The 15,312-nt window shown below is 40.6% G+C and overlaps 1 protein-coding gene across 3 annotated transcripts; it reads right to left on the reverse strand.

Annotated features, from left to right (window-relative positions):
• Positions 1–6,056: 6,056 nt before the first annotated feature.
• On the reverse strand, positions 6,057–9,233 carry si:dkeyp-34c12.1 (uncharacterized protein LOC570187 homolog). 3 transcript variants are annotated; one of them, XM_034217104.1, is made up of 8 exons: positions 8,950–9,233; positions 8,802–8,868; positions 8,605–8,717; positions 8,460–8,474; positions 7,424–7,608; positions 7,222–7,279; positions 7,085–7,147; positions 6,057–7,001 (listed from the first exon to the last, which is right to left on the reverse strand). In XM_034217104.1, the coding sequence occupies exons 1-8, from the start codon at positions 9,118–9,120 to the stop codon at positions 6,282–6,284; spliced, it is 1,392 nt and encodes a 463-aa protein (XP_034072995.1). In that variant the 5' UTR covers positions 9,121–9,233; the 3' UTR covers positions 6,057–6,281. The 3 variants fall into 3 exon arrangements, with proteins under 3 accessions (XP_034072995.1, XP_034072994.1, XP_034072996.1); XM_034217103.1 differs by having other exon boundaries at positions 7,424–7,605; positions 8,379–8,474; XM_034217105.1 differs by lacking the exon at positions 8,460–8,474.
• Between the last annotated feature and the right edge of the window lie 6,079 nt (positions 9,234–15,312).

Genomic DNA, 15,312 nt, shown 5'->3' on the forward strand with positions numbered 1-15,312 from the left:
TTGTCATCCGACTCTGAGGCCTTGGACGCGAAGGTAATATCTGTCAAGATTACTGCATGTATACGAGAAAGTACCGCAGCTCTAAGAGCCTCCCTCTCAAATGTTATATTTATTTGGCTGGAAGTAAGAGCCAAACGCTTTGGTTTGCATTTCATTCCTGATTTGCCCTTGGAACGGGGGCCAAATATTTGTGGACTGGAAACCCCTGCTGTTTGATGGTGGGAAGTAAATTAATCAAATTTAGGTGGATCCAAAAAAATAGAGCCTGCTCACAGTTTGAAAAGCCCTGAGTCATTGTCTGTTCATGTAGTGTGCAGTCTGGCCAAAGTCTTTGCACACTAGGTTTGAGCTCAAAGTGGAAAATGTTTCCACTTTCTTCTTCTTATGTAAACTTCTTTTCTAGGTATCAAAACATTTGTGAACACATGGGGACGTCTGATTCAGCTGCTTCGTCTTTACTTGCAATTCTCCTGCAGGTTCTTCAGACAGACATGTCGGGGGCCCATGTTCAGTTTCTCATGGAAATGCTGTTTGACCAAGACCAGGCAAGTCTCTCCATGGCCCCCCCACACCCACCCAGCAACCATTTACTCAAGTACTATAGTTACTACAATTTGCAGTCCCTTACTTGAGCCTTTTCTTTCCATGCCACTTTGTACTTCCACTTCATTTCAAAGGAGTTAAACCTCAACCAACTACAATCAAATCCTGCTTTGTATGCACAATTAAAATATCAGATTTGTATTAAATAGGCTAGCATCATAGTTATTAATGAGTACTTTTACATGTGGGTGCATTTTCCTGATTATCTTTACATACCTTTAGTTAAGTAACATTTTCATTGCAGGACTTTTGCTTGTATAGGAATATTATATATCAGATAATAGCTTGGGTTAATATGTAAAGTACATTCATTTAGTGTATTTGCCCACACTGTTAAAATAAAACAAGAGTATTATAACATATTTGACACATAATAAGCCGGACACAGAAAGGTGTTTATTATTACATTTCTCAACAAAAAGTTGGGATTCTTTCACCCTAATGCTATTTTTTTTGCAATCACTTATAAAAGGAACCAGACGGCAAACAGAACATAAATATGGGTTTAATAGCAGTCTCTGTGGGAGGGGTACCGTGTGGACTCAGGAGTTAGCCTTCAACAAGAAGTCCAGGGGATCGACTAAATGTTTGCTTTGAACCCCATACCAGTGCTAAACTCTGCATTCCCACACCCTTATAAGTCTAAAAATAAGACGGATAACAGCATATGTCTCGTAGACGCTTTGGCTCATTGAGCCTACATTCTGTTGAAAGGTCTAATAATGTGAGGATCAGCTGTTCTGGCCTTTTTTCAACTTCACATTAGAGCTTTACAGACAAACACATTTGTCCCGAGTCAACTCAACAACTAACACACATACTGTATGTTCCACGTTATATTCATCCAATTCTGACCAGCAGCAAAACATGTTCAAAAATAAATAAATTAGATATTACTTCTAGTTCTGAACGTTCTGCTAGTTTAGAAGCTAACACACACACTTTGAGACACCATCCAGAAGTATATATATATTCCTCTTTCATTTGCCAGAAACAAAGCTAACTAGTGAGTCGCAAACTACTTAAAACATCACCAAACTTCACTGGTTGCAGAAAGGAGCCTATTGTGTTGAAGTCTACGAAAAAATGAGCCTACTTCTCACATGATTTATTACCTAAGTAAACAATTTCCAAATGAGTTAATGTTGTGATTGACAGGTTGGTGCCTAGAAATGTCTTGTTCAGAGTTCGCTTAACCCTCTCATGTCTTGGTTCCAAAGAAAACGAAGGCAACCGCCAAATTGCCAAACTCCAGGTGCCAAAACCGTAGTCCACAGACCAATGGGATTACATCTTCTTATATACAGTCTATGTGTGGGACCAAGCACAGTTATTACTTTATTAGTCCGAATATTTGGGTTTGTGCGCACTTCCTTTGAATTGATCACATGAATACGCTTATATTAATGCTCTGGAGTCTGGAATGGCAGCTGTCTGCGGGCATGCCACTGGAAGAAAAGGTATGAAATATAATAGCCTGAAATAATTGACAAAGAACCAAAACCTTGTTTCTTTTCCATGAACCATGGCTGTTAGATGTGTCCAGACTCCTTTAGGGGATCATTTTCACACAAATGATGGATTCCTCTCCTTCCACCTATTCTGTAGGTCACGCTGTAGTGGGAGGGTGAGCATTTACAGCCACTTCCTCCAGCACACGCTTTGAACTACGAGGAACACCAAACCACAGGTATTTCCACGCCAAAGTATCATTAGAGAGTCTTGTCGTGTGTTTTCATGAACCTTTGTCAAAAGCTGCAGTGTGATGTTGAACAGCAATGCTTTTTTTTTGTGAGGCAAAGAGCTGAATTCCTTCCTGCTTACATGTCAGAGGTAGCCCTGTTTTATTTCTGCTCCTGGCAAAATATTTGCATTAATATCTTCAAAAACAGGCTCACTTTTTTTGCCTGGCCCATGCAGACGTTGACACATGTCCGCTAGCATGAGAGACCGAATGTCGATCCCAGATTCTGTCTATCACGGGTTTAAAAGCACACACTCAGACACGTAATCCATTTCAACTTCCATCAAAGGCTTCCCAAACACCATTAACGCAAAAAGGCCGCAGCCATAATACCAGGGCCACTGTGCTCTTTACAGGGTGGAACATAACACTCTAATGCATATATTGACAGGCAAAATAAAGGAGTTTGTGCTTCCAGAAACAGCTAAACTGAGCTGTCTGGCAGTGCAAACAATTCCCAGCATTCCTCTGAAGAGCAGGGTAAACTCACCCTGGCCTTCTTCACGCACACAGGCTGAATCATTGATGCCTAATAGACTCCAACTAATACCCAAAACGAGCTTGATTCCATAAATATTGTGCTTTGTTAAAGTGTGCTAAGGTTAATGCTTAGTAATTGTACTCGTCATTAAAATGAGAATGTCTGTGGGAAAGAAGAAACAAGTCCTATTTTTTGTTGAATTGATGTGTTAATCTCAAAACAGAGACGGAATAAAAACATAGCCAGACCAGAAAAAAGGAAAGGCAGAATACTCCTGTTGGTTTTTACAGTGGGTCTATGTTCTGGGCCCTGTTTGTCCAGCTTCAACAGACTGAGCGCCCTCTTTTCATTTGCCAGGAGAACAAGTTGTTATTGGCTCGATTGAGTTCCATGGAGAGAGATTACACACCGTCTGTGTTGACTGAGAGAGACGATGTTAAGAACCCACGATGGACGTTTATAGACGCGAAAATCCAAAGGGCCATAAGTTTGTCTGCCTGTTTTAGAAACATGGGCTTCACTACTCACTCAAACAGATGGAACAAATAGTTTCCTGTTCATTTTTTAAAACTCCATAACTATACTCCAAAACAATACTTCAATAAATATCCTCCTCAGTAGGATTTGACAGCAGGTTGTGAGACTCCATGCTCAGCTAATGGAGTCTGTTACATGAGATACAGCGGACCGAGGGACTAATTGACTGCAGGTGTGGGTGGAGGCGCTTTGCCTCCTTTTTTGGGCTACTGGTATTTATAGCATTTTTCACATGAGCTGTTCTGAAAGTGCTGGCCTATTGAGTATATGTTAATGTCTCTCAGTTAATGTCCTTGGTGGTCTGAATGAGGCACATGCTGTAGCATGTGCCTCATTCAGACCACCAAGGATGTCAACATTTAAGTGCACACAACCCTGAGCAATAAAGCTCATGTGGTGGATTCACAGACATTGAGGTCTCCATCATGTTCTAAACTGTACTGTAAACACAAGCAGCAGCCTCTGACTCTGAACATGTATGTATGAAGTCCACTTCACACAGTCAATGGGTACATATGAAGCTACCACTAAAACCTGATTAGCTTAGCTTAGCACAACGCCTGGAAACAGCTTGCCTTGATGCACCAAACAGGGCCTTCATTTCTTTGCTGTCTCTTTGAATTACAAAGATCTATTTACTGTAAAATAGAAGCTGGTTACTAAGTAACACTTTAAAGTCCTTTTTCTACGGATATTAAAAACCCATCAAATTCAATCTAAATTATTCCAATGTATGCCTCACTGACAATGCCTTGGTCATGCCCGAGTAAACCTCTCTGATGAACTATCACAAGTCCTACAAACTGATGATAGATGACGTGGTTAATGATTCCTTTAATGTGATAATAATGCAGCAAGTTCCTCCCTGTGCAGGCTTTGTCAAAAATGTTTAGTCTATAGAATTGTATTTTTCAGTTTGTTTCCCAACACTTACAAGACTTCCTTCCGTCCTGTCTTCTACTATCCTGGGGGATTTTACACAATGGAGCCAAACAAACTACTACAGTAACAAGGGTCTTGGACGCAGTTATGACTCACTACTAATTTCCTTCCATGGTAACCATATTATTTAGTTTCAGACACTTGAAAAATGATTCAATACAACATGTTCATGACTGCAGCCATCTTTAACGTTTCTAAACCAAATAAAAAATATTTATATTGGAGTAAAACACTTTCCTCTGATATTAGTATAATTAGGAGGACAGAACACTTAAGTCTAGTACACAAATATCACATATACAAATGAACAAAAAATTCCTTCAGATATTTAAATAAAAGAGTTGACATATCTCCAAATGGAAGGTCAAGGGGTCAATGTCCGTAACACTGGAAAAACATATTTTAATATACCTGCAATGTACCACGATTATTATAGTTACAGTATATTGTGGTACATTATGGCACCACCCAATAAATGAATGAGTCTACTCAAACAATAGCTACTGTTAAAGCCAATTTGCAAATAAGTTAAACATTTAGAGAAGTGCCTAAATAGAGAGGGAAGTTTATCCCGCCACAAGGTGAAAGACAGTTGTATATAATCCATGACCCACAATTCCTTGGGCCAGGATCCGGTCTGCTTGGACTCCTTCCGTAAACAAGATCTGATTTCCAAATTTGACGTATTTGAGGTAACGTTCCCATGCCTCGATTCTAAAAAAAAAAACAGTTAAGTGCTTCAGGTTTGGCAAACACAAGCAGAGAAACTGGGAGGAACGCCGAGACAAAGCGAAGAAATAACAGGGGAAAAGGCAGCCAAAACTAAACCACACTAGAAAAAACGAATTGCTTGTGATTAGTTTGCTGGTAAATTGACTTTATTTGGAGTAGACTATTCAACTTAACAGGATATGGAGCCATGATTCCTGCCCTGTGCTTGTATTACTTTGGTCTGTACTGGACCTTTAAACATCGCCCCAATCAGGGATCTGTGGATGCATATTTTGGAGGGGTGAAAGGGAAATCCCTCGTCAGGTTCTGGGGATTACAGTCAGACTGAGAACGAGCCAACCAGATTGCAGGAGGATCAAGAGCTAGGTGGGAAAACATATCAGAACTGTAGCTGTAAGAGAGATGTTCCTCTAAGACTGCAGAAATGATGGACAAATCTGACCGTCGGTTCAAACTTCATTTGTAACTTAAGAAGGTGCCTTGAAACATTCCAGCTGTCAGCACAATGTTTTCCCACTCCAGACCCACGACGAAGAGAGCTGTTTTTCCTTCCTCCCCATTGATTGGGAGTTAATGTAAAACGAACATTGTTACACCCAAAGTGCCGCTCTGACATCCAAAAATCACTAAGAGGGAAATGGGAGTGATTCAGCAGCGCTAGTGACTCATTTCTAACCAAATCTTCTTAAATCATTCACAGCAAATAATAAACAAATTGCCAATATGCAAGCCATCAATAAACAAAGAACGTGTGTACTTTTGTGCATATAGCAGTTCAACTTGACTTCAGGCCCCTGTGCTGACAAGCATTCAATCATATGAAGTGTCATTGAACAAACATTGAATAGGCTTCAGTACTAATGACGTTTTTCCTCCCTTTGCAGACTGTCCTTCAGTCAGTTTTACATTTGAAATCAATATTCTCATTAAAGCCATCATAAGGTTTATCTTTTTTTACTTTACTGCAAGTGAAAACGTTTTCCCCCCCCAACAATGAACATTCAGGTGTGAAACTAGTCTCATGAAATCACCACTTTATTTTCATATTACAAATTAAACAGATTCTTAAAATGACATGTAATAGAATACAACTTAATGTCAAACCCATTACTGAAAGTGACTTAGCAACAAGACTAAGTCAAGGGTGTTACAGTCCAATACTAATTGTAGCGGGGTTCACCAGGTTTTTTGTGTTTGATTTTGTAGGGCACGACATCCACCATTATTAAAACAGGTGTGGTGTCAGTGAGACTTGCTGGCGATCCTCTTGGACCTCCTCAGAACAGTGGTCTCCTCCTTCCTGCCCTGGGGGGGAGCTTCCTGTTGGGGCGTGGACGGAGCTTCCAGTCGGGTCGTGGACGGAGCTTCCCGTCGGGTCGTGGACGGAGCATCCCCTCGGGTCGTGGACGGAGATTCCCGTCGGGTCGTGGACGGAGCTTCCCGTCGGGTCGTGGACGGAGCTTCCCGTCGGGTCGTGGACGGAGCTTCCCGTCGGGTCGTGGACGGAGCATCCCCTCGGGTCGTGGACGGAGCTTCCCGTCGGGTCGTGGACGGAGCTTCCCGTCGGGTCGTGGACGGAGCTTCCTCAGTTTTCACACCACTTTTTGGTTTTGTAGCTGCAGGTTTCTTTCTCCTCCCTCCTACAGACTGCAAAGCCTCTTGGGAACTTGCCTCTTGCTTCTGGACTCTCTTTTGTGGCCCTTTGGATTCTTTAACAGCCTTCGTTGGCTTCTCTTTATCATGTTTCCCACTCTCAGTTTTACCGTCTGCGAGCTTGCGCCTGGATTTAGTTTTGATCTTTGCTTGATCTTGAAACGTAACAGCCTTCAGTCTTCCCTTTCCACGAGTTTTGGCTTGCACTTTAGGATCTTGTGGTTCCTCTTTGACGACAACTTTATCTGCTTCCATTCCTGCTGCTGCTTCTTGAGTGTTCATCCGGATTTCAAGAGCCTTATATGCGTCCTGTTAAACAAGATATTGTCTTTAAAGAACAGTAAATCCACCCACAAATGGTTGTTTATAAGAACATCAAATCAGATTCTCACCTCTTCTTGTGAAAGTTCACATATCAGGTTTGACATTTGGCTCATTAATCCATGTACCTTCAGCTGAAATCAGATACAAACAAATGTTATATAGAAATCACTTAATTTTCTTTTACACAAGTTGGAGCGTCTCTTACCTGTTGACTGGCCACATTTTGTTCAAGCTGCCCTCTCTCTTTCGCTTCCCTCTTCTTCCTTTGTTTTTAAGCATTACATTACATGTCAGTTTAAGTACCTTTAGAGTTGTGTATGTTTGAGCTGTCCCACAAGCACATACATTCACCAGAATAGAAGACACACCTCCATTAAAAAAGGTAATTTAATCGAGCTATTATTTACTTGTTTGCCACCATGTTCTCCATCCGAGGGATCTCAATCCGCTTCTCCTCCGTGGCTTTTTGGACGGTTTCTTTCGTCACCGTGTCCAGGAAACAATCGAGGTCCAGGTCTGCCAATTGGGTGGATGGTGACGTCATGCTGAGGACCTTCTTTACCCACTCCATGAGGTCTTCACAGGACGGGTGCTGAAGGGAAACAACAGGAGGAATTCAACTTAAAGTTCACACAAGTAGAAAATACAATGACCTCAGCGGGTTTGTGTTTGAAGCTTTTTATCAAAATGTGAGACTGTAAATGCCAATGGAATGATCTCAAAGGATCCATCATCTTTCACATTTATACACTCTTAAAGGAGGGGGGGGGGGGGGGGGGGGGGGGGGGGGGGGGGGAAAGACATTCTTTGGAAAACAGTGCTATTTTAGGGTCAATATAAAAAGGATTGTAAAAATGTCTTTAGCCGACATAAGCTTGAACATTTGGAGAGCGTTATAGTGATGGTAAAAAAAAAAAAGGTCAGACAGGGTCAAATACAGAACTACAAACAATTCAAAGCCTTGGAACTTAGCTTGTTGTCCTCGAAGCTCCAAAGGAACCATTTTCTTGTTATTGCATCTCTGCACGGAAGGACGTGTGCATGTTCTTATGGACTAGATTTGATCCTGAATCTAGCTAGTTACAGCTCAGCAGAGAAGAACGCCATTCCTTTTCAAGCTGGTGTAGTTCAATAGAAAGAAAGTAGTTCCTTCCTGAATCTGCTCAAAACAAGCCCTTTGTATTAATCTTGAGTAAGTGGGTCATGACTTTGAAACACGTCTCCGCCCCTCAGTTAACGAACCTGTGTCCTGAATGATTGTGTCTATATCCTTCGGTGCAAGCCCCCCTATTTTATACTATTAATATTTACAAACACACCACCCCGCCACACACGCAAGATAATAAGCTTCTCGTCACTCATCTTTAGATCAGCCTGTGCTTTCTCCCTGGAAGCTAACGCCAGCTCTAATTGCATCAGTTCTTTACTGACCAACCTCTGCACCTCTTTCAAATCACCCTGAGGACAATCAAAGCAAGAAAACAATTAATCAGCACCTTGGTAGAAATCAAACTATACAACAATGATTGCAATCTGACCGAATAACACGGTTCCAATCAACAGCAGGTAGCGAGGAAGCCACACTTACCTGCAGCTGTTTAATAAGTTTATCTTCTTTAATCTTTTCCATAAACTCCAAGTCATTCTGCGTCAGCTGACAGCCCTTCATTCCTTTCAGCATGGTGTTAGGTTCTTCTGGTTCTGAAATGCAATAAAAGATAAAACAAGGAAAACAGCATCTCAACATTTGACAGATTGTGCCATATACGCCACATTTCTTCGTACCTGTTTTTGGTACAATTGCGTTGAATGTCGCATTTTGGTCATTGCCATCTTCAACTGCAGTATCTGCCTGTTGGGTAAAAGCACAACAGATTAACTTACATGCAATTCCATAAGATAGTTTGATAAAGAGTGCAGTTAAATAATGTACCTCCATATCCAGCTGGGGCTCCACCTGCTCCTCACTTGAATCTTCATTACAAAAATGTAATTGTTGCTTCACAACGGTCATAGGAGGAGTTCTGAGAAGCTGTCTTCCTGCTGGGATATCATTCCACGACTGACGGCTGTCTCTCATGATTTCAACACATCTGTCTGACATGTCTGAGTTTCTCTTCACTACTTCAAATAAGACTTAAAAAGAAACCAGTAACAAAAGCTGCTGGGTCTTTAGAATTGTTTGGTAGAGTACTGCTGTGTCTTCCTCCTCCTCACTCCCTTTAGTTTGAACTAGTGACCTGCAGTGAGTGTGTCTTTATAATCACTGATTCATTGTTTTCACCTGTGTCTCAGTCTGCTATGTATTGCTTTGACCGCCAGAGGGCGACAGATGCTTTTAGTTTTGCAGCACAGGAAGATTTTCTTTTTAACTTGAGATATTTCTCATTTGATGTAAGGCCAACATTAAAAACAATGTTTTTAACATTATATTAATAGTGAATAATGACCCCCTGCACTTATACTATAACTCCTAAGCGGCTAACCATTGTATGTAGAGCAGAAAGGAACTGGAATTGATGACAATTGAATGACAAATATATTACAATTCAATGCCAGTGGTGGAAAGAGTACATTTAGTACTAAAGGTTGCTAAAAACAAGACACGGCAGGCAAAACGGACAAATGTATTCTAATGTACTGTAGGTGTTTATCTTACCTTATCTTTATATGAAGAATTATCTTAAATTCCATACAAAGTTAGAATTAACATTAAGTATATACATTGTTTATTATATGTTAGAAGCAGCATTTATGATACATTGGAATTCTATAGCAGAAGCTTGTGAGTGTGATTTTCTTTATTACGGTCATGCTGAGTAAGTTTCACAGGCAGGCAGGTGTGCAGACAGACAGATGGACCCGGTACAAAATAGACGGATAGCCAACCAAAAGTGCGTCTATCTTTAAACTGAGCTGCCGGTGTCACACTCCAGGAAATCTAGAGGAGAGTGCTGAGTCGTAAATAGCTCTGTTTTTAAACGGCCCGCTCCCATAATGCCGAGGGAGGGAGGAAGAGGTCGAACAGCGTGTGTGCTGCTGTGTGGGATAAACTGGTGCATTATGACACTCACTTGGCAACACGGAGTGGAAAACATTAAGATTGGTTTTACGTTGCAGCGACAAATCATTCCTCAATACAAATCAGATTTAAAAGTATTTTCTCATCTTCGTCGACCATTCCTCGCTGGTGTAAGTGTCTCTTCCATGAGTGTGTGTTTGCAGGGAGGAAATGTACAGCGGGGGGTACACTGTAACGCTGCTGTCTTTCAACACTTGTTGTGTCTTTAAAGTGGAAGTGAAGAAAGACAAGATACCTTTTTAAAAATGTACTACATCACCTTTTTTGTGTTCATTTCTATTTGTTTGTTTATCCATTTGTATTAGAGAGAGAATAGATACCAATGCAAAAAGTAAATGACCCCTAAACCCCATTTGCAGTACAGGCACACGTACAAACAGACTTCCAACGACATCCTCCCAGACATCATTAAGACCATCACACACTCTCAGCACACAGCATGTAACAAATCTACAGTCCTGTGAAAGCTCTCCTGTCCCATAAAAGCCATTTACAGCTGCTCAGACATGTAACATATTGGGCAGCAGGCAGAGCAAAGGGGTCGTAAAGGGACGGATAAAACAGCACCCTGGAGCCTTGGGATGTGAGACAGGGACAGTGTGGACAGAGACAGGTGTCCTACTGAGAGACTTATGGAACATGGGTTGGTTAGTGCCACTGCTGGGAGATAGACAGAGAGCTGTTTGCCCCGGGAAACAAAAGAATGATGTCATTTAATACAGCTCAATACCGAGAGCTGGCGTTGGACTGATGAAAGTGTTGGGGCTCCAGGACAACTGCTGATTGGACCAACACTTTCAACTAAATTATTCTGATGTAGATCTATTTTGGAGGGTCAAAGTATTTGAATTTAATTGACACAAAATAGTGCAGGCTATTGTACCATATAGCCTTCTAACTTCAATATGGAAGCTCAAAATGGCCGTGTTTCAATCATTTCAAGTCTTCTGTTTTCCTGTGATAGGAAGTTATTTAAGTTTATTTAAGTTAACAGCATTCCCACTATCTGTTCTTCTACGGACAACATTTGTATTATTCCGCCGACTTATTTTGGCCCTCTTCTACTCCCGCATTGAACATCGCAGAAACTCCGTTCAAACATCAAAATGTTCAGCTCGGTCGGGAATCGATGGCTATTACTTTTCTCATTCATAATTCCAGAGATACATCCCCTAATACATCACATTTTTAAAATTGAAGTCAATGAACTCAACAAATCTTCATGCGACTTCAACTGCTAACTGTTCATTCATACTTTCACTCAGAAACCTCATTCCAACTTTAAAATGTTACACATCTTTCTGACATTATTCGTCTAAAGCAACTTTTAAATCTGATTTTTACTTTTAGAAATATTAAACATTGTTCAGACCTTGTTTTAGAGGTTTTATTCAGATTTTAACATTAACTAGAGTGCGTGATGTCACAGCTAAGGGTAGTGAATCTTGACATTTGCCTTCATATATTTTTTTAAAACTGCCATAATTCCCAAACCCTACATTGCTGAGACATAATTTTTCATGACAAACGTAGGAAAACATCTCGTAGCTTGAAAAATGACAAATAATTAAGCAAAAATAATTAAACAAAATGCCTCTTGAGGGCATGAAGTGACAAAAACGTTCAAAATTCCTCCATTGAAGCCCATTGTAATTTCAGGCAGATATTTCCTCACGGTAGCAGCCGCACACCTTTAGTTAAACTGCCAAAAAGGCCACATTATTAACCCGAAAGTACACAAAAATTACACTTCAGACACTCAACTTCCTTGACATGCTTCACGTTTTGAAATTTCACAGACATCTGTTACGGTTCTTCCACAAAACGTTCACATGTAAGAGGTTTATCTCTCATTCAGAACAATGGAAACCTCTGATCTCTGCACACCTCGTTAGCTCAACTATAAACACCTGTGTAATGGAACACGATGATGTCATCGCTCCAACTGACATGCTCAGAGCAGCAGACTTCAGATAGCAGTGTGCTAACAGTCCAGCCGTGAAGACATCTTCGTGACAGTTTTGAGAATTCTTCAAATGCCGTTGGCATGGCAACACAATGCTCGCCATGAAACACGGTTTTCTCATAACTTCAGTGAAAATACTCCAAACAGCCCAAAACTTCCCAGGTCTGGTAACGATGCAGCCATCAACGCATCTAATCGTATTATGGGGTGTCATCAAATGCCGTTGCCATGGCGACAGATCACTCGCCATGAAACAGGATGTCGCTGTAAGTCCAATGGACACGGTCCAATCGTCCCCCAATCTTCACTTGTATAGCACCGGTCCATGCCTCAAGAGCTCTACGCCAAATCTGAGATCTCACCATATGCCGTTTCCATGGAAACACATCCCTCGCCATAAAACATGATGTCGCTATAACTCCTATGAAAATGTTCAAAAAGTGCTCAAGTGTGCTAACAGTCCAGCCTTGAAGAAATCTACGGGACAGTTTTGAGATTTCTTCAATTGCCGTTACCATGGCAACAAAATGCTCGCCTGGAAACACGGTTATCTCATAACTTCAGTGAAAATACTCCAAACAGCCCAAGACTTCACAGGTTTGGTAACGATGCAGCCATCAACGCATCTAAGCGTATTATGGGGTGTCATCAAATGCCGTTGCCATGGCGACAGATCGTTCGCCATCAACTTAGTTCAGAAGTTTGCGGTTTAAATATTCTGCTGCTTTTCCAAGCCTTTTTACTTTCTTTTCTTCTCTCATCACACATTCAAGCCCCCAGTGTTCATGTATCATTTCAATCTAAATTCTTGAATTTCTTCTTACACATTTAATTTCAAACTAAATGATTCACTTTCTTCTTACACATTTCATTTTGATCTAAATGATTCACTTTCTTCTTACACATTACATTTCAGCATAGCAGTTTAGCGTCAGCTTTTCAGCATAAAGCATTCCCACTAGCAATTTCTTCAGGAATTGCATTCTCTAGTTTTTCTTTGCTACACAACACCACAAGCTATTACGTCATAAACTTTAAATAACCAATGTTTCTCAGAAAACAAGATGTAGTGCAAGGGCTTTTATGAAACAGTGTTTTTTTTCTCGATGTCAAAAATGAATTTGATCTCCTGTTTCAGTTAGCCAACATTACATAGTTTCGATATTTTAACAAACTATATGACTGAATATGGAAGTGAATGAAAAGAATGAGAGTGAAGTAACGGGATACGCACATGTGCACACATGTTTTCCAAATGATAAAAACACACGCACACATGAGCCTCGGGCGATGAGAGGCGGCTAGTTGGACACTTCGGGGCCTGAACTTTCTGTTGTGTGTCTCTCAGAGCTGTCAGTGCGGTTAATTTTGTGATGTTTGTGATTAGTGACCAGTGTGAGGTTACAGCATTACTCAGATCAGCCTGGACTTAGCCCTGTGAAATGTCTGGACTCAAATACAATGAAATAAATGTGTGGTCAATCTCCCTTCTCCCAAACCAATGTTCCCACACACATTGTCCTGTTTGAATGCATTATGTTTCAGTTAATACATACTTACATTACATGTCACTTGTTAAGACGATTTGATCCAAAGCGACTTACTTAGTACTTATTCAGTACTGTGGACAATCCCCACAGGTGAAGTGTCTTGCCCAGGGACACAACGACATGCTGACTGCAGTGGGACTCGAACTTGCTATCCCCTGATTCAAAGTTCAGCGCACTATTCCCACTGAGCCACAGCCTCCCACAATATTTCACGTAGCTTTTTAAATGCTTGCCATAGCTGCTAATGAAATGTATCACCAAGGTGTAAACATTATCCAGAGGAATGCCAGCTATGTATGCTCGTATATTATACAAATACAAAGACATGTAATAGTTTACACCCAGACAATGATTGTAAAGCAGTATATTATACTTAAAGACAACCAACATGTGATTTCTCATTAAACACACAATATGTAATTTTCTGCCTCTAGGGGTCTCTAAATCAAAGCTATGGAGTTTTGAAGTGTGGGGAAGTCCCGTGGCATCATGGGAGCTGTTGTTTTCACCAGCAGGATTACGTCAGTGTTCATTGTTCAGGAGATTTCAAACGGGGGATCAATAAAGTACTATCTTATCTTATCTTATCCACAGAGGTCTCCTCCTCTCTGAAAAAAATGTACGTGGTGATTCAAAAGTAAAATTGTAAAACAGTTTCACATTGAAAGTAAGTAAGTAAGACTCTTCCCCACACTTCTTGTACTAGAAAAGTGCTCCTCCATTAATAATAATAATAATAATAATAATACATTTAATTTTTATAGCACTTTTCCTGGTGCTCAAAGATGCTTATTGTTCATTTTAGGAGCTCTAGTAATTGTTATATATTTCCTGGAATCTCCTCTTATTATCAAAGGAAAATGCAAATCTATACATATATATATATATATCTATATATAGTTTTGCAAACTCTTGTCCAAAAGAGGTTTCTGTTAAATTGTCTTTGTACTTAAAATTAGCAAAAATCCCAAATGTTTCTTGGTCATATATAACAACAAACTGAATTTGGTCATATACGACGCATCACATGTTCTATTAGTTGAGTTTAAAATGTGTAAAGGAGTGTTTGCTTAATGACCACACACACCCCGCTCTTAAGCAACAACAAAAAACGTGTTAAAGGGAAACTACATTGATTATTCATCTGTTAGGGACATAGGAACTTTTCGCACCGGTGTCGACCAAATGTGAACATATGAGGAGATAGGAGTTGTAGCTTTAGCTTCTTGGTTTGGACTACAGAGCCTAGGTGTTGTTGATGTATGTGCCTGATTAGTACATTTACCAAATTCCCCCAAGGGATTTCAATTGAGTCATTAAGTCAGAGCCATAGATCAAACATAAAACAATCTGGGGTAGTGGAGTGTGGAAGAAATTAGCTGTAGCAAGTAGCAACTCATCTCTGCTGCATGCTAGATGCTCAAGGCTACATTACCAGCTAATAGCAAAAAACATCTCAGAGGAAACTTTGAGATGCATTATGGGTGGTAGAGGCAGGGCCGGCCCTGACCAATTTGCCGCCCTAGGCGAGATTTTAGATCGCGCCCCCCCCCCCCAAAAAAAATAAATTCCAATGTTAATAAAATCACACAGAAGCTGTATACGTTTTTTGGGAGATTTTTTTATTTTAACACAAATACAACATTAAAACCTATAATTGCAGTCAGCAGCCTCGCCAACACACCAGTGCTTTCTAAA

Source organism: Gymnodraco acuticeps, unplaced genomic scaffold, assembly GCF_902827175.1.
Source record: "Gymnodraco acuticeps unplaced genomic scaffold, fGymAcu1.1, whole genome shotgun sequence".
NCBI classification, from domain to species: Eukaryota; Metazoa; Chordata; class Actinopteri; order Perciformes; family Bathydraconidae; genus Gymnodraco; species Gymnodraco acuticeps.